The sequence below is a fragment of the Nicotiana tabacum genome, chromosome 6 (genome assembly GCF_000715075.1).
Source record: "Nicotiana tabacum cultivar K326 chromosome 6, ASM71507v2, whole genome shotgun sequence".
NCBI lineage: Eukaryota > Viridiplantae > Streptophyta > Magnoliopsida > Solanales > Solanaceae > Nicotiana > Nicotiana tabacum.
Window position 1 is genome coordinate 179,039,980 of NC_134085.1, and position 19,753 is coordinate 179,059,732.

The 19,753-nt window shown below is 36.7% G+C and overlaps 2 protein-coding genes across 4 annotated transcripts; one reads left to right on the top strand and one right to left on the bottom strand.

The window, feature by feature from the left end:
* Positions 1 to 207: 207 nt before the first annotated feature.
* On the top strand, positions 208 to 9,159 carry LOC107800950 (calmodulin-binding protein 60 A). Of its 2 annotated transcripts, none has more exons than XM_016624221.2 (10): positions 208 to 387; positions 727 to 811; positions 1,560 to 1,609; positions 1,693 to 2,183; positions 2,641 to 2,795; positions 3,092 to 3,286; positions 3,393 to 4,703; positions 5,617 to 5,668; positions 6,338 to 6,433; positions 8,500 to 9,159. In XM_016624221.2, the coding sequence occupies exons 1-7, from the start codon at positions 299 to 301 to the stop codon at positions 3,891 to 3,893; spliced, it is 1,566 nt and encodes a 521-aa protein (XP_016479707.1). In that variant the 5' UTR covers positions 208 to 298; the 3' UTR covers positions 3,894 to 4,703; positions 5,617 to 5,668; positions 6,338 to 6,433; positions 8,500 to 9,159. The 2 variants fall into 2 exon arrangements, with proteins under 2 accessions (XP_016479707.1, XP_075112138.1); XM_075256037.1 differs by lacking the exon at positions 8,500 to 9,159 and having other exon boundaries at positions 3,393 to 3,933; positions 4,551 to 4,703; positions 6,338 to 6,373.
* On the bottom strand, positions 5,792 to 8,643 carry LOC107800951 (uncharacterized protein At5g50100, chloroplastic). 2 transcript variants are annotated; one of them, XM_016624223.2, is made up of 8 exons: positions 8,487 to 8,643; positions 8,224 to 8,357; positions 7,974 to 8,081; positions 7,341 to 7,397; positions 7,194 to 7,259; positions 7,055 to 7,115; positions 6,594 to 6,637; positions 5,792 to 6,048 (listed from the first exon to the last, which is right to left on the bottom strand). In XM_016624223.2, exons 1-8 carry the CDS (start codon positions 8,641 to 8,643, stop codon positions 6,010 to 6,012), a joined length of 666 nt encoding a protein of 221 aa, XP_016479709.1. In that variant the 3' UTR covers positions 5,792 to 6,009. The 2 variants fall into 2 exon arrangements, with proteins under 2 accessions (XP_016479709.1, XP_016479708.1); XM_016624222.2 differs by lacking the exon at positions 5,792 to 6,048 and having other exon boundaries at positions 6,500 to 6,637.
* Positions 9,160 to 19,753: the final 10,594 nt, after the last annotated feature.

Sequence of the window (19,753 nt, forward strand, 5' to 3'; positions counted from 1 at the left end):
AAGATTAAATTTCTTGATTGAATTGTACAAACAAAGTCTAGGGCAAGGGCAACGACGGCATAGATGGTGTAGGAGAGTGTATTCCTCTCAATTGGGTCGGCTCTTTTCTTTTAGGAACACGCATTCTTTGGGACCCACTTTCCTAGTCACTCTATATCAAGAAAAGTCTTCACTCCCTACTATGTATATATATATATATGTATGTCTTTCTACCTATTCACTTCCATATCTCCCAATCATAAACTACTTTAGATTTGTTCTTGCTACTATCCAACAACTTTTGAGTTTTAAACTTTCCATGAATGACATAATGTCGAATTCTCAGGAATTAGGAACACAGAACAGCAATTCAGAGGATGAGCTGTTACCCTTTTTCTCTTCACCAACGTAAGTCAACTCTCATCTCGTTTACCCTTAAACCACGCAGTGCTGAGCATATGTTGTAGGATTTGATCAATAATCTGACTGGCTTTCTGTTTGTGAACTGAATATTCTTACTCAACGACCTTTTTTCTCTTTCTTTTTCTTTTCCACTGATTAAATGGATTCTGCTTATTTGCCAATATTCTTTCCCAATAAATTCAAGATTTTTTCTTTATGTGACAGTCGCTTCAGCTTGATGTTTCTTTTTCTTTATCAGGCAATTGCTTCTGCTTGTTGTTGCTTCGACAAGTTTCTGGTTTATGTTTTTCTTAATTCTTGCGTTCTTTGATTTTTTGTTAATAGGATGAAGAAATTGCTGGAGGTGATGGTTATCCAGACCTTTGACCGCGTTTTGAAGCCAAAGTTGGAGAATTTGATTCGTAATGTTGTAAGTACAATTCTTGAACTTCTGAGCAGTAAGTTTATATGATCAATTAGACTGTACTCAAACTTCAAATCTATGAATTCGCTCTAGTTTATAGTCAAGTTTCATCACAATGATTCTGTCAGATGCTTACATTCTCATAGATGATATTACAATGGATTTTGATCTCTAGCATTTCAGTCTACCAAATTTAGTCAAGTTAGTAAAAGATTGACTAGTATCAATAAATATTATTGGGAAAATCAAGAAAACTGGCCTACAGGTGAAACATTCACCTGATGTTAGGCAGGGGAATAGTTGCTAATTTGTCCTATGAATCAATGACTTTACGGTTACTTGTTATCTTCTTTTCATCTTTTATTTAGCTGAGGGGCCAAGGGTCTATCGGAAACAACCACTCTGTCCTCCCAGGGTAGGGGTAAGGTCTAAATACATACTATCCTCCCTCGATCCCACTTGTGAGAATTCACGGGTTTTTTTGTTGTTGTTGTTGTTGTTGTTGTTGTTGTTGTTGTTAATCAGTGACTTTACAGGTTCGATTTGGAATCATTAAGGTGGTGTTTTGTTCTTCAAACTCTTCAATTTTTCAAAACAAGCGTCACCTAAAACATGAAAGTGTTTTAGTGAATATTTCCTATCCGGTGGCTATTGCTCCAGAAAGCATATGCTTCTTAATTCTTGGGGACTTAGTTGTTATGAAGTTGATGTTCTTCTTGCAAAGACTTCTTCTTAATCTACTTTCTCTGTCCAGGTAAAACACGAACTTGAACTGGCAGAGAAGAAGTTTTTGACTGCCAAGGGGTAAGGGACATTCTCTGTTTTTTTCTCTATTCGTATATTCCATTTAGCCAGTGATAGTATTTGATTGTCAATCTCATATCCAGAAACACTGAGAAAGGTATTCAAGCTCCCAAACCAAGAAGCTTGAAGTTAAAGTTCTTGACAAAGGTATCCGACCCTGTACTTACTGGAGTGGAAATTAAAGGAGGAGGAGGTAATGCTATTGAAGTGGCTTTAGTTAATGATCATACTGGGGAAATTGTTGAATCTGGAGCAGAAGCCTCAGCTAAAGTGGAAATAGTTGTTCTTATGGGAGATTTTGGAGATGATGATGGAGGTAATTGGACAGCTGAAGAGTTCTGTAGAAATATTGTCCGAGAGAGGGAAGGAAATAAGTCTCTTCTTGCAGAAACTGTACATGTGAGACTTAATAAAGGCATTGGTTCTATAGATAAGCTCAGATTTACACATTCTTCAATCTACATGAGGACGGGTATGTTCAGGCTAGGTGCAAGAATCGTTGACACTTTCAATGGTATTCAAGTAAAAGAAGCAAGGACTGAATCTTTCACTGTCAAGGATGGGCGCCAGCAATGTAAGTAGCACTATTTACACGATATAAGCAGATAAAGGAGGGTGATTGCGGGGTCAAAGTTTTGAAAAGAAAATCTTACTATAGCTTCTCAGGAAATTTTCCCTGTGAAATTTTTATACTAGACGAGTATCAGAATTCTAGATTACAGTTTAGGGGACATATCGGAGCAGGCACATATCGGAGTTAATCAATCTAACTTGGTAACATATATGGTAGCATGGTTAAAACTATGTGAGTAAAGTTGGCTACGAAGGTGGACCTCTAAAAGTTGTGGCATGTTGTGGCCTTGCACGTGGAGATTAGACTCAGACCTAAATGTGATTAACTAAATTTTCTTAGTTTTCTCTATATTTCAGTACTGATGAGGCACAACAGGTAAGATAAAGCTGAGAAATTAAACAATTACAAGATCTAATATGTTAGAGTGCATACTGATTGCTGTTGGTTCTCTTTGCAGATTATGAGAAGCATGATCCACCATCTCTATATGATGGGGTACAGCGGTTAAAGAACGTAGGCAGAGGCAGTAAGAAGCGCCTCCGGGATGAAAATGTCGACACAGTAGAGGACTTTCTGATTTTGCTCCTCAAAGACCATGAGCGACTCAAATGTGTAATTAGTTTTGTCTTTTCGTTTTAAGTTTCTCCTTAGGGAGTGATTTCTACCGAAATAAACATATTTATTTGTTTCTGAACTGAATACATCTTCAAGGGTTAACTATGAAAACTTTCTAACTCATCGATTGGATACCTAGACCTACTATGATATCAAGGATTGATACTGTCAATTTAACCTTTGTATTACTTAGCATTAAGATAAACAATCTCAGAACAATTTTTCATTGTACAGACATGTTTAACCCTCATTACAACCTAAAGCTGGTGACTTATGTATTTGTTGATTTTCAGGTACTTAATCTAAAGCCAAAGATATTGGAGGAGACAATTAGCCACGCTCGAAGATGCATAATTAATGAACGGATGTATTCTTTCATTGACCTTCAAGAAAAGGAAGGAGTGGTTTTTAACATTGTAGGAGAGGTACTAGGGCTTGTTCTGGACTTCCATTTTCAACCTATGCATCAGTTATCTGAAAGAGATAAGGCACGAATTTTGGACCAAACTTTTCTCCAATTCCCTATTTTTACTTTTGGTGCTCTTATTTCATTTCTATTGCTGTTTTCTTACTATTATGGAGTGAGATTGACAGGCTAAAGCTCAGAGGCTGCTAGTATCTGCATGTGACCATTGGGATCTTGTGGTACCGGTTGATGATGAGACATCTCTTGTGCAATATCTTTCTCAAATATCGCCATCAACGAACCCTTTGAATTCTCCAAGTCGAGAGGTTCCTAGCACCAACAATGGTATTGAGAATTTAAGAATAAGTGATGGACATTGTCATACCTCCAGACTTGCAAGTGCAGTCAGTCCGAATGGTTGTGGTTCCACCAGTATCAGTAACCTGGATTTCTCCAACTTCCCATTGTATAGTCCTTCATTCCAAGATTATTTGATTAATGAATGCAACTTCGGGTGTGAAGACTTTGTTTCTGAATCCGATGCTCATCAACCTCATGATTCTTCTGCATCTATGGTAAAAGCGCAGAGGCGGTGGAGATTGTTGTTCGGTGTCTTAATATTGCTCTGTGCAAGAAGAAGAGCTGCAGCATTAGATATTCAAGTTCTGAAGAAGCGGAAAATCGTTTGATTCTGTGGCTTTAGTCTGTCACTAAAGGGTTTGACAGCAGGTCCATTTTTTCTTAGTGATTTTTCTGATTGCTAAAGATTTTTAAGTGCTATAGTAGAAAGAGTTTTGACTACTCTCGTGATGTTATCAGTTGGTAGGATACATCCCAGAGCTCTTCATCATAGACAGGAAAACGTAACTTTTTTCCTGCAGATTCTTAATTACTCGTTGTTCTGCTGCAGTGCTGCTTTGAAATCTTCATTTTTTAACCTGTAGCACTTCACTTAGCATTTCTCAAATTACTTTAAGAGGGCATGTATATAGGTGCATGTTAGCATGTTTAAAGTCTAATACCGTTGTATGTTTGAATGTGTTTAGATTCATTTCATATCAAGGTTAATTATATCGAATATTATTGATGATCGTCTCATAATTAAGAATCCCAATAACTAAGTCTTTATTTCGTGAAATCTCAACTCCTATATAAGAAGCCATCTTTTTGTTGCTCTCCACTCAGTTCAATACTATATGCTTCTCTTTTATTCCCTTTTAGAATAAGTTTATTTGTACTGTAGCCAAAGTTGCTTCATATGACTGTAGCCAACAACAAAGGGGGTTGAAATAATACTTGGTGAGGCAAGACTTTGTGTTCATATTACTTGAGCTATATTTTACCAGGTGGAGCTCGAATAGCCAGTCAAGAAAGGAAAACTAAAGTCGCGTGGGGAAGTACTAATTGACTTGTTGAGAAAATAGTCAACAAGTTGCTGGAGATTTGGACTGGATGCATTGAATAGAACTGCAACAAAAAGAAATGTAGAGACAACACAGGTATGATTCTTTTTATGCTTATCAAAGAAAAATAACTTGTTGCTCTAGTAATATGGAAAGAGTTTAAGCTATAAACACCATCAGTATAAGATTTTTTCATACTATCAGATCAGTCAATGGATATCTGTAGGTAAAGCCTTCTTAAAATGTGATCTTAAAAATAAGACAAGTTATTTGCTACTAACACGTAAAAGTGACTTGGAAATTACTCGATGCTAGCGTATGCCTTCTTGCTCTCTCTCTCTCTCTCGTAATTTGTTGTAGTATTTTCTTATTTTTCAAGCTACATACTAGGAAAATGAATTTTCATTGAGCACCTCTTTAAAGTTACTAGTTGAGCTCGAAGTGTAAATAATTCTCACCATTGGGATATCCTCTCAAAGGTATTACCTATTGAAATGCTGTCACAGCTATCTCATATAACGTGTACTACACCTCCTATTATCTTCTTTGTATTCCTGTAATCAACTTAGTTTTTTTGGTTTAGTTTGTACTAGTTTTTATCTGTCTCTCCGTTTCTGATGTCCTCAACTAGCACTAAGTTTTTATCTGTCTCTCCGTTTCTGAGGTCCTCAACTAGCGCTACTTAAAGTTCTCCACGAGAGAAACTCAGGGCTTTGTTCTTTCTACCAATGCCACTCTTAATCCTTACAAACTGCTTCTATGCCTTCTCAAGTGATGTTCTCATGTTGGCTGAATTTCTAACTTAGAGAAATCATACATGTCGCCTTATTTCATTATTACTCCTCGTAGAAGTCCTCTGAATCCTGACAATGTAGAAATTATTGATCGCAGTTAGTTATCTTATCAGAAATGATTTGCTGAACAACTGCACCTGGTTATTTTATGAGCTTCCATTTATGACCATTTTGACATGATAGATCTCATTCTAATGCCATGACCAATACTGCAGAGATGAATTGCTTTTGGGATTCACCTGCTGGCAGAACACATGCCATGACGAGGTATGTAGGACTTCTCAAGAACAAGGAGGAAAATCCTCTTCCTTTTCTTCTTTCTTTTTCTTAAATCAGTTAATTCAGAGAATTAAAAGGATACATTTGTTAACTACATCATTTGACCAACTATTGGAGAAATTTCTGTATATTCTGGTATATTCTTCTATTCTTGAAATATGTAGAAAAATAGAAAACAAGTGCTGTATACAATTCTATAGTAATTGCTGAAAAGACTAAAGCAACTGTAAGGCCTTCCATATTTGTACTCTATATCAGCTTCAGCAAGAGCGTAGAAGTAGATCTGACTCTGTTGATAAACATCCGATGGCTCCAACATTCTGAAACTCTTACATTTTGCAAGCCTTGCTTTCCTTGCACATTTCCTCCTGTATAGAAAGAAACAACAAAGGCAACATCTTAGTAGTTTGCAGCCCTCCACCTGTACCAAAACATAGTTCAAACAAAATGCTCCTCCTTATGCTTTATCTATTGAATGTCTTCTGACATAAGTTCAACATGTTAGTCAAAGACAAACTAAAGATCTAAATCAGGTTTGTTTTCTGCCAGAAAGGGAAATAAAGTGTAATATTTCATTCTCTCCAGATCTTATTCAATTTCCATGTGTCAGACATGAGATTCAAAAATCTAAACAGCATTTTTCTTCAATGCTGACAGGAGGAAAAAGCTGAATGCATCAGTAGGTTCCAAATATTAATGGATCTGAAGCCAGTACATGATGCAGCCGGCATATCAACTGAAAGGTTGAGAAAGGTACTCGTGTAATAAATACATTGACTGGCAGGGACAAAAAAGGGCTTTCTTTGTGATTATGCGTTTAGTTGAAATCCTTTAAATGGCATGAACTGCAATAACTAAGAACTTAGCTTAAAGAAAATGATGACCATATAGGGACACTGTAGTCTTTACCCACCTTATTGTTTCGTGCCAATAGAACTTCTTCTAAAGGTGGTCGACCTGTAACAAGAAATACCACTTCAGGAAATTGTTTTATAGACTATAAGCTGGGGTTTCTAAAGTGCAAAATGATGGCATGATAAGATATCACAACAAATGTAATGCCATTAGAATTCTTTCAATGATGTTCCCTCGAAATAGTTAGTTTTTGGAAAAAACTTTCCTTCTGTCATTCCATGATGATTTTTTTTTAAACTGCTTAAAAATTAATTGTAAAAACTGAGAAACAAAATACTACTGCATTAAAGATTTCCAAATGGTTGAGGGCAGTAACTACTAATATAGATATCTGATATCCATGTATGCATGTGATCTATAGGAATAAGGGTTCTATAAAGGGGATAAGATCCATCTGCTCTTTATCTCGAGACTTCTTTATATGGACAGTTTGAAACATAACAATCAAATGGGATTAACCTGTTATCTGAAGACGATACTTTGCCCAGACTCCATACACAGTATCAGCAATAGTTGCAATCTGCAAATCACAATCTTTCATGAGAAATGTCAACTGGAGTGGCACAATAATAAAAAGTTAGAATTGAAGAGGACTTACAGGTTCATATTTTGTAATGGCATACACCCATCCTAACCCAACTGCTTCATAGAGCCGTCTAAATGCCTAAACCAGTAATAAAAGAGAAAACAAATGTAAACTTTCGAATATGAAGGAGAGAATTATAAGTATCAAAATTTGCCAAACCTCGACATTTGTAACCACAGTTCCATCCGATAATATTGCATGTATTGTTCCCATAACCTAAACAATTGGTGATAAAATTGTCATTGCTTCTTGAAAAACAAGGGGAGCTCGAGCAATGGATACAGAAGAAAATGATGGATAAACAGTGATTTAGTCCCATCTGCGTAAGTCATAGTGGCAGACTCAGTACATGTGCTGGTGGGAGGTAACAAGCAGAGGCGGATCCAGAATTTTAGGTTTATGGGTTCCTACAAAAATCTCGAGTTAATATACAATACTAACTAGATAAACGGACTGGGTTCCAAGCTAAATATTTTTATACATTTAATGAATTTTTCAATACAAATACAACTTCTAGACAAAAGCTACGGGGTTCACGGGAACCCGTAGCTATTGAACTGAATCCGCCCCTGGTAACAAGTATCAAGTGAAATAGTCAAGGTGTGCACAATCTGGCCCGGACGCCAGCGGCATAACAAATTTAAAAAAAATCTGGATAAAACTATGAGCTGCTAGGCAATGCATGAGTTTAGTATAACTAGGTACTTGCTAGATAATTAAACAGGGTGTACTTACTTATAACTGATGAATGGTTTAAGTTCACTACATACCAAAGGCAGTTAAGGAACATACTGTCTTATAATCAAGGCCTTCATTCTCCCCTGGGCTGTATTCATCAGAACTAATGTTCACAAATTTGATTGTTCCATAACCTTTGTTCCTCTCCTTTAACATGTCAACCTAACAAAACCATCATCCAATATATAATAGAGCAGCATCTCTTATTAGTAATTCAAAGAATTAAAAGAAAAATTGTCCTCCATTACATGGAACAGAACAGGCGAGCGGAGAAGAATTAATTAATTAATTTACTTAAACATACCTCACGCATGCATAAGGGACAGTCCCCATCATAAAGCATCTTAATTTTCCAGTTTTCGTGGTCTTCATTATCCTTCTTGGGTGCAACGGGATCCACAGTCGTTCCACTGATTGCCCTGATCGAATATCTTGGTCCTGAGAATTTTAGAAATAGAAATGGGAATTAGCCTAAGTTTCATAATTATGATAATGTAAGGAATCAGAGAATTATCTCTTAAGCCAGCAAAATCAAGAAAAATTGACACGTGGATGAAAAGTTTTTACCATTTTGATTCAGTAGAGAGAATGAATTGTGGAGAACCTGTGAAGAAGAAGAAGCAGCGTGGGATTTGGTAGTGCGATAATGAGGAGGAAGTAAGAGCAGAGCTATGTTGGCTTGTCTAACAACAGGACGCGCTGCCACTTTGAAAGCCATTTGCATATTTTGCCAATGCAGAAAAATGATGAGGATGTAATAAGTCCTATGTTTTTGTTCATGTTAACGGCTGCACCTACGTGGCAATTCCACCTTCATTAAATTGCTACCGTAGAAATTTAATAAAAATGTTTGGGCTTTTATTTGGTTACGATCAAACCATTTAGGGGGCTTCAATGCGGTACGATGGAATTGGCCCCAGCCCAATTCATGTATTTGTCTTCTCTCTCTGGGGCATTTGCATTTATACCCGTTTTTTGGGTCACGTTTTAACTTGTGCCCGTTTTGTAAAAAAAAATTGCAAGCGTATCCACTTTTTCACATAACTTCAGCATTCGGGGCTGAAGTAGCAAAGACAATTACGCAACTTTAGCATTCTAGCAGACGGGCCTGAATTAGCAAAAATTGCTGAACCAAGTATGCTGAAGTTTTTGTTTGTACTTGCTGAACTTAAGCATAGTAGCTGAAGTTTTTGTTTGTAATTGCTAAACATAAGCATAGTAGCTGAAGTTTTGTTCTCTATTTGTTGATTTTTTTTTGTCCTGGATTCATTAGTTTTTTCATTAAGCGTTTTCAAAAACTTCAGCAGAAGATGCTGAAGTTATTTAGTTCATTTATAAAAACTTCAGAACTAAATAAGCTGAAGTTTTTTGTCCTGGATTCATTAGTTTTGTCATTAAGCTTTTTCAAAAACTTCAGCAGAAGATGCTGAAGTTATTTAGTTCATTGATAAAAACTTCAGCACTAAATAAGCTAAAGTTTTTTTGTCTTGGATTCATTAGTTTTGTCATAAAGCTTTTTCAAAAACTTCAGCAGAAGATGCTGAAGTTATTTAGTTCATTTCTAAAAATTTAAGCACTATCTAAGCTGAAATTTTTGAAAAAGCTTTCTAACATACTAGATAAATAATCAAATTGCCAACAGTATCTAAATCATAAATTTTGAAAGCAATAAACGTGAAAAGAACAAAATTATCATGAAAAGAATCACTAGGTGTGACCTTAAACTTCCCGTACGTGGAAATATTTATAAATTATTGTCTACTAACTTATATAATTATTTATTAAATAATCGAATAAATATACTTATGGCAATCATCCCTTGAACTGAAGTTTCACAGCAGCACCAACAGCAGCAGCTGAAGAAAGAAGAAGAAGAAGGAGGAGGAGGAGGAGGAGGAGAAAGGGGGCGCCAGTGCAATTTTTACCCTCTCTTTGCTTCAAAAGTCTGTTTTATTCTTCTTTTTCTTTTCTTTTTTGGTGAAAAGATGATTTGTTTCCCTTTTTCCTTTTACATATTATACCGTCTATAATTAAACTAGACTGGCTTTAACTTTTTAAAAATATAAAAGTTGCATTCACATAGATTATAGATATATGCCTTTTGAATTATTCTCCTTAAACTGCTATGCTGCCATGTGTAGTTGTATATAGTACTGTATTCTGGGCCGGGCCCGGGCCTTCGTGGGCCAAACGGGCCGGACTTCATGGGCATGGGCTCTGGCGGTCCCGGGCTTCGTGGGCTCATCGGGTGGAACCGGCCCGTGACGAGCCTAAGCCCATGTTGTCCTGGGCTAAACGGGTCGGGCTCGTGAGCTTCGCGGGCCTACTAGGTTTTTTTTTTTTGTAAGGCAATTTATTGTAGTATCATGGCTATATTAAAAATATATATGTAGTATGTATGTAGAAATCTAATTATTAAAGTGCTTGACGAAAAAGAAAAATAACAAAACAATAGTAAAACACTAAATTGTCAGGCATAATAAATTAATAACATGGGGGTAGGTTGTGATACAATATCATTGGTTGTGATACAATACAATATATATATAGTATACTAGTATAGAATGTTATGTATATATATTTCATTGTATATTGTCTTGTAGTATATATTGTATGTGTATGTTATGTATATATATATCCCCTTATATATTTTCTTGTAGTATATATTGTATGTTATGTATATATATTCTCTTATATATTTTCTTGTAGTATATATATTGTATCTTATGTATATATATTATAACTTATTACTTATATATTTTGTTGTAGTATATATTGTATGTTATGTATATATATTCTCTTGTATATTGTCTTGTAGTATATATTGTATGTTATGTATATATATATCCTCTTATATATTTTCTTGTAGTATATATTGTATGTTATGTATATATATTCTCTTATATATTTTCTTGTAGTATATATATTGTATCTTATGTATATATATTATAACTTATTACTTATATATTTTCTTGTAGTATATATTGTATGTTATGTATATATATTCTCTTGTATATTGTCTTGTAGTATATATTGTATGTTATGTATATATATATCCTCTTATATATTTTCTTGTAGTATATATTGTATGTTATGTATATATATTCTCTTATATATTTTCTTGTAGTATATATATTGTATCTTATGTATATATATTATAACTTATTACTTATATATTTTCTTGTAGTATATATTGTATGTTATGTATATATATTCTCTTGTATATTGTCTTGTAGTATATATTGTATGTTATGTATATATATATCCTCTTATATATTTTCTTGTAGTATATATTGTATGTTATGTATATATATTCTCTTATATATTTTCTTGTAGTATATATATTGTATCTTATGTATATATATTATAACTTATTACTTATATATTTTCTTGTAGTATATATTGTATGTTATGTGTATATATTACCTTATATATTTTCTTGTGGTATATATTGTATGTTATGTGTATATATTAACATTGCAGCAAGACCATAAATAGGAGGGATAGGAAAAAATATTTTTTAAACTTTTGTTTCATTTCATTTATAGCAAGTTCATAAATGTCACCACCCTCACCAAATTCAACAAACAAATCAGATAGTGCTGTAATATAAACTAAACAGTTTGAAATAGTAGGATAATATTGCCCAGAAAATGCATTTGTAGCAATTTAAAAATGTTCTAAAAAATCTAAAAGAATTTTAACATTCGTCCAATCTTGAGTAGTAAGCATTTCATCATCATCCTCACCACCTACCCGAGAATTAAACGTTGCATTAATTGAGTTTCTATATTCATATGCAACTACTAAACTTTCGTACATACAATTCCATCTAGTCGGGCAAGGTTTATGAACCTTTCTTTCTCTAAGTCCATATTCATCATATTTTTTAAAATACTCTCTAAGTCTACTTTTACGGTTTGAATAAAAAAGCCAATTAAGAGCCATTCTAACCTTTTCAATTTCTATGTTTAAAATTCGCATACCATCACCGACAATTAAATGATAAATATGACAAATACATCTAACATGGAAAATATTAGTAAATGCAGGATTTAGTGTTGTTGTAAGCACGCCTATAACACTACTGTTACTAGAAGCATTATCCATAGAAATTGCCATTATTTTATCATTAAAGCAAAAATATCTACAAATATCTGCAATAGTGTTAGCTATAAACTTACCTGGTGCAACATTATGGCAAAATTCACTATCGGTAAATTGAAAACAAGGGTGATCACTATCAAGAATTACGGAAGGAGGAGGACGTCTAGGTTGGTGACTACTTTCAACTTGCTTATCTTTTCTAGGTCGGGGAGCCGGGGGAAGGGTAGTTGGTTGGCCACTACTTTCACCGGTTTTATCTTTTCCTTTACCAAACATTTTTTTCAAAGTAAATGCCATATTAATTATAATTATGCAAACTAAACCACACAAAAATATATTCTTAAAACGTAAGAGTTGAAACGAGTTTACCGGATTGCCGAACAACTTCTTGAAAATTGAAAATCGTTGAACACTTGAAAACTTCAATTCAACAACTTCACAATTTTTCACGAAATTTCAACAATAAATTAAGTAATTGTAGTAGAGAGATTGAGAGATATTGATGAATTGGTGAATAAAAATGAAAGAATGAGGGGGTATTTATAGTTGAGAAATGGGGAAAAGTGTAATTATATAAAGTTTGGGGTTAAAATAAAGTTTGGGGGCCAAATGGCCATTTTCTAAACTACCAAACGGTCAAAAAAGCCCCAAACGGATACTTTTTAAATATGGCAGTTGGGCTGTTTTTTAAAAAAACAATTTTTTTTTAAATTATAGTCGTTAGGCCCGCCAGTCCCGGGCTCGTGGGCTTAACAAAGAAGACCAGCCCGCCTCGGGCTTTAAGGGACCGCTAGGACCGGCCCACCAGAACCGGCCCACCAGGCCCATGAGGCCCGGTCCGGTCCGGTCCAGGACCGGCCCACAGTGCAGCATTAGTTGTATACTACTTCTCATCAGATATGAAGAATTAAATGATAAAATATCCAAGACCTATATGCACTATGTTTAATTAATTTAAGTTTAGGAGATAATATTAAATACTTATAACAATTATTTTGAGTTATGGTCGACATTAATTCCTTCCCGTGAGTTATTATAAAACAGAGATTAAGTAATAAAATTACGTACAAGAAATATACTCTGTACATTTTTTTTATCATGTTGAGCGGCAGTGAAATTGTTCCCTGAAACCATACTCGTAAATGTTCTGTTAGACAAACTTAGGTTATGGCTCCAGTCATCATAGGATAATAATTATATTCTTATCGTTATTTGTAAGGTAACAAAGATATTTGATAAGAGGATTATTAGTTGTTCCAAACATGGGTGTGTGATTTTAAGGTCTTCTTATTATTCTTTATTAGAAAAAGCATATTCTTGTGACATCCACAACCTTTCGGTGATAAGGAGATCAAAAAGAAAATAAAAGAGAAAATTAGAAAAAGAAAAAAGGAGGGCTCATTCATTGGGGACATCCAGTAAAATAATCATTTATTAAGCAACAGCTACCCACTTTATTTGATGAATGGAACAAAAATCTGAATACTATAAAACAAAAAATAAAAGTGTATGCAAAAAGAGAAAGTGAAGGTGGGATCAAATTTTGCAAAGAATGATTGAGGATGAGTTGTACCTCCTTAGATGCATTTCTGCCTGTCCAAATAAATAAAATTGACGAGGAAACAATTTTAAAAAAAAATGTAAAATAGTTTTAAACTAAATCATACATTACTGTAGCTTTAGTGGCACAAAAAACTCGTGAAACAAGATCATTCGCTGAAAAACAAGTTTCTTTTTTCCACCGAGAGTTTTTTGTTTAGTTATTTGGTGTTTGAAATTTACTAATCCTAATCTATTTCATATTCGTATTGCTTATGATTCGTTAAAAGAACTTTTCTACCTAGAATTTCTTTCTCAAAACTCGAATCCAAGGTCTCTTAAGAAATGGAAAAGAATATCATATCGCACCTCTTAGTAATGCTTCTGTACTGCGTACGTTTTATTAAAAAAATTATTATTTTCCAAGAATTTTTTTTTCAGAGCTCAAATTAGGTAAGATAAAAAAAATTCTTTCATTTCAGCGCACCTTTTGGTGGTGCTTTTGCCCTAGAGTTGAAAGCTTCATTAGTTGGGTCGGTTTTTAAAATTTTCTTTTGTAGGGAAGCTTTGCGTCTTTATACTTTGATGACTTTTCAACAAATTGACATCTTCATTGTTGACCATATACTTGCCCTTCAAATAATTTAGGTCAAAAGGGACATACCATATGATTTGTTAGTTTCATTAAAAGCATTGGTAGATAATTAAAGACATTAGTATATTCTGAAGAGTTTACTAGTTCCCTTGCTAATTATATAATCTTATCTGATATGCTTTGACGTTGTTCGTTAAATTTATCTGATGAAAAGCAATGTGAGATAACAAAATTTTCAATATGACATATGTGCACCTTTAACACTTAATTAAAAGAGAAATGAGAAGTTCGAACACTTTTTTTTAATCCTTAAACTATTTCTGAATATTTTGTGAAACAAAACTAATCATCCTACGAATTGTGAATCAAATTGAACGGTAAATGGAAAGTGATTGAACTATTTTAATTTCATTTAAGACTTTGACCAAACAGAAAGACTTATCAGTCAAAAAGAGACAAATTTTAAAGTGAAGCGGTACCATTGACAAAATTTAAAAATACAGTCTCAAATTCCCGTTGCTATTTTTATTAAACAAGAGGAGAAAAATGTTAAGGTATTTGTATAGCTTACCTCATGTTTTCATATTTGTATAGGGTAAAATCGAGGCTCAAGATACACTCCGGTCTCCGACAAAATAAGCCGAGCTCGAGACATAATGACAAGGGACTGAAATCGAGGCAAAAGTCTCATCGAGTCGGAATACGGGAGCATGACGCCCGCTCTCGAGAATATCGGGGTCATGGTTCGGGATCGGTCCTAGGCTCGAACGACTTCGAAGAACATTATCGGCAATCGAGCACGGCCAACAGAGGGCCGTAACATCTGTGATCGGCCGAATATCACAGTGGGGATCTCGGCACATATCGATGAAGAATCAAAAATCGGTTAATCAGAGGATTTTTTACCTTTTATAGAGCTGTACCTAGAGTAGGATTCCCCTACTATATAAAGGGGGTCTGATAATTCATGAAAGAGATTGTAACATGCATTCCAAAGCAATACACTATTATCTTCTCTATTATTAGCTCTTTTTCTTGTTCATCATTGTTGGCCATTGCGAGCCCGGATCGAGAGTGAATATTTCACTAAGATTGGAACTATCCTCCTCGTGTGGTTTAAACTCATTTTATCTTTGTTTATCCAATCTAACTCAATTTATCGCTTTGTATCAAATTAATTCGCGTATCCTTAAAACCACTTACAAAATAATTGTTATCCAATTTTGAAGGTAAACAGTTTGGCGCCCACCGAAAGACTAAGGATAATAGCGGCAATTTGATATAAATTCCAATAACACACCCTATTTTACACTTGTTCTTTAAAGTATCTTTGATTTCATGTTAAAGTTTGAAATGTCGAACTCCAAGTCTGCCCCTCTAACATGGATGCTGAATCCGGCCACCATGGAGAGAACAATAATGTAGCACCAGGTAACGAGGTGCCCCCCGTCGATCTCAACAGATTTCTGGTCGCGGACCCGATCGGTGCTAGCTCGCATATGGCCATCAATGCAAATTTGCCTACCGGCCCTTAGAACAGCGTCCGCAAGGAAGTTCGATCAATTGCCAAAAATATGCACAACGGTGAAGGTGATGGGATCAATTTGTGGGTGATCTTCGAAATGTTACAGGCTCAATAGGAAGCGATAGCCCAGTTGCAGAACCAAAGCCGCGCACCAAGCAGAATTGAGCCCGAGCCATCCCGGAAAGTCACTCGCAGAAATGAACTGGTCACGGAGAGGCCAAATGAAAATGAATCAAGGACTGACCCCGAGATCATAAAGATGCTCGAGGAGCTGAAAAACGGGTAGAAATGGAAGAGAAGAAAATCAAAGCCAATGACAAAAGGTGGAAACCTACAATTCTATGGTCGATCAAATCCCAGGACCACCACCTATATTAAAAGGTCTGGATTCCAAAGTTTGTTCAAAAACCTTTTCCTCCGAGCGCAGCTTCTAAATCGATCACTAAAAAGTTCCGTTTGCCTGAGATTCCTAAGTACAACGGAACAACCAACCCAAATGAGCAGGTGACCTCTTACATGTGTTCCATCAAAGAGAATGACTTGGAGGATGATGAGATCGAATCTGTCCTGCTGAAAAAGTTTGGGGAAACTCTGTCAAAGGCAGCTATGATATCGTATCACAACCTACCTCCTAATTCTATTGAGTCGTTTGATATGCTTACAGATTCCTTTGTAAAAGCACACACCGGGGCTATTAAGGTCGAGACCAGGAAGTCAGACCTTTTTAAAGTGACACAGAGGGATAATGAGATGCTCGGAGAATTCGTGTCCTGGTTTCAAATGGAATGGATGGACTTACCTCCGGTCGCGGACAATTGGGCCATTCAAGCCTTCACCCAAGGACTCAATGTTTGAAGCTCGTTGGCTTCACAACAGTTGAAACAAAATTTGGTAGAATATCTAACTGTTACTTGGGCTGACGTGCATAACCGGTATCAATCAAAAATCAGGGTCGAAGATGATCAGCTTAGGGCCCCCTCTGGGTCTGTTTATACCGTCAAAGTCGTCGACAGAGTCAAGAGAGACGTTGATCGTGAACTAAGATCAAATAGGGATCGGTATCTGCCATACAATGGAGACCGAAGAGGTTGTGGATCTGGGCAAAACCCTATGAGAAGTGAAAGAAGGAGTGATCGAGGTCAAAACAACCGGGGGATCATGAGCAAAAACAGTTTCGACAGGCCCATCAGGCCTAAGGAAGAGCCAAGGTTATCAGAGTACAATTTTAGCATCGCCGGCGCCGCCATCGTATCTTCCATCGGAACGCATCAAAGACACCAAATGGCCTCGACTTCTCCAGTCCGATCCAGCCCAAAGGGACTAACCTAATGTGCAAATATTATGGCATTCAAGGCCATAGAATAGAAGATTGCCGATAAGTAAGAGAGAAAGTAGCCCGACTATTCAACAACGGACATCTCTGAGAGTTCCTGAGCGATCGAGCCAAGTATCATTTTAGGAATAGAGATTCTAATAAATAGATCGAGCGGGAAGAACCTCAGCACGTCATTAACATGTCCATCGGTGGGGTCGACGTTCCCTAGGGGTCGATGCTAAAACGCACCAAAGTATCCATCACAAGGGAAAAATAGACTCGGGATTACGTGCTAGAGGTAACCTTGTCTTTCAACGACGAGGACACTGAAGGGATCATCCACCCCACAATGATGCACTGGTAATATCTATACTCATAAATAAATCTCAAGTTAAGCGTGTGCTAATTGATCCAGGTAGCTCGGCCAACATTTTCGGATCGAGGGTCATGGAATGGCTCGGTCTACAAGATCAAATCGTGCCTGCAGTCCGAGTTTTAAATGGATTCAACATGGCATGTGAGACCACTAAAGGCGAGATAACATTACTGGTGAACACCGCCGAGATCATTCAGGAAACCAAGTTCTATGTAATCGAAAAAGATATGAGGTACAATGCTAAGTTTGGGAAGTCATGGATCCACAACATGATGGAAGTACCCTCGACTTTGAACAAAGTGTTGAAATTCCCAATGCCAGGAAGGATTAAAACAATCTACGGCGAGCAATTAGCCACAAAGGAAATATTTGCGGTCGAAGAGGTGATCCCGATATCCGCACTTACAATGACAAAAGGTCTGGGTTTAATCGCCAGGGAAAAAACCAAATAGCAATTACTAACACTGGCCCCAACCCAACTAGAGAAGTAGGGGACCGATGAGTATGACAACTACGGGGTTCCTAAGTCTTTAATAGCCCCCGATAACTCTGACGCCACTAAATCGACGGTCGAAGAACTGGAGAAGGTCATATTGATCGAGCATTTGATCGATCGAAAGGTATACCTGGGCACGGGGTTAAGTACCGAGCTCAGGAAAAAATTCATTAAATTCCTTATAGCTAACATAGATTGTTTTGCTTGGTCCCACCTTGATATAATAGGGATTCCCCTAGAAATAACTGCTCACAAACTGAGCTTGGACCTGAAGTTCCATCCAGTCAAACAGAAAAGGAGACCTCAGTCCTAAGTCAAGAATGCATTCTTCAAAGACGAGGTATCTAAACTCCTTAAAATAGGGTCCATTCGGGAGTTCAGGTACCCGGATTGGTTAGCAAACATAGTGGTAGTCCCTAAAAAAGGGAATAAATTAAGAATGTGTATAGACTATAAAGATTTTAATAAGGCATGTCCCAAGGACTCTTTCCCTTTGCCCAACATCGGTCGCATGATCGATACGATGGTCGTCCACGAGATCCTCAGTTTTCTCGACGCCTATTTCGAGGACAACCAAATTCGGATGGACCCGGGTGATTAGGATGCTTTACTATGTATGGCACCTACTGCTATAACATAATTCCATTCTGACTAAAAAATGCTGGTGCTACTTACCAACGCTTAGTAAACTGGATGTTTGAAGAACAGATAGGAAAATTGATGGAGGTTTATATTGACGATATGTTGGTTAAGTCCCTGCGAGCATAGGACCATTTGAAGCATTTGCAGGAAACCTTCAACATACTAAAGAAATACAATATGAATCTGAACCCAGAAATATGTGCATTCGGAGTCAGATCCGAAAAATTTCTCGAATTCATGGTATCCAACCGGGAGATCGAAATCAATCCTGATAAAATCAAGGTCTTAGAGGAATTTACCATAGTAGACAAGGTCAAAGCTGTACAAAGGTTAATCGGATGCATAGCCATTTTGGGTCGATCCATCTCGAGGTCCTCCAATAAGAGCCATCGGTTCTTCTCATTGTTGAAGAAAAAGAATAACTTCCCATGGACTCCGGAGTGCCAACAAGCCTTGGAGGAACTCAAATGGTACCTCTCGAGCCCACCTTTACTTCACACTCCGAAGGAAAATGAACAGTTGTACCTATACTTAGCGGTATCTGAGGTAGCGATAAGTGGAGTCCTGGTCCGGGAAGAAGAAGGTAGGCAATTTCCTATCTACTATGTTAGCAGAACTCTAGGCGAGGCCGAAACTAGGTATCCTCACCTAGAAAAATTGGCGCTCGCTTTGCTAAGCGCCTCTAGGAAGATAAAACCATACTTTCAATGCCAACCCATATGTGTTGTAACTACTTACCCATTGAGGAACATAATGCATAAACCCGAGCTCTCGGATGACTTGCCAAATGAGCCATGGAAATCAGCGGGTACGATATCGAATATCGACCCCAGACCGCCATCAAATATCAATTTTGGCAGACTTTGTGGCCGACTTTACGCCAGCCCTAATACCCGAGGTTGAAAGAGAGTTGTTGTTGAACTCGGGGACTTCTTAGGGAATCTGGACCTTCTTTACAGATGGTACCTCAAACGCAAAGGTGTCCGGACTTGGCATCGTATTGAAGCCACCGACCAGTAGCGTAGTTAGACAATCTATTAGGACTGTAAAATTGACTAACAACAAGGACGAGTATGAGACCATGATTGCAAGTCTCGAATTGGCAAAAAGCTTGGGGGAAGAGGTGATCAAAGCTAAGTGCGACTCTCTCCTTATGGTGAACCAAGTTAATGGGACAATTGAAGTCAGAGAGGAGCGAATGCAAAGATATCTGGATAAACTACAGGTAACACAACACCG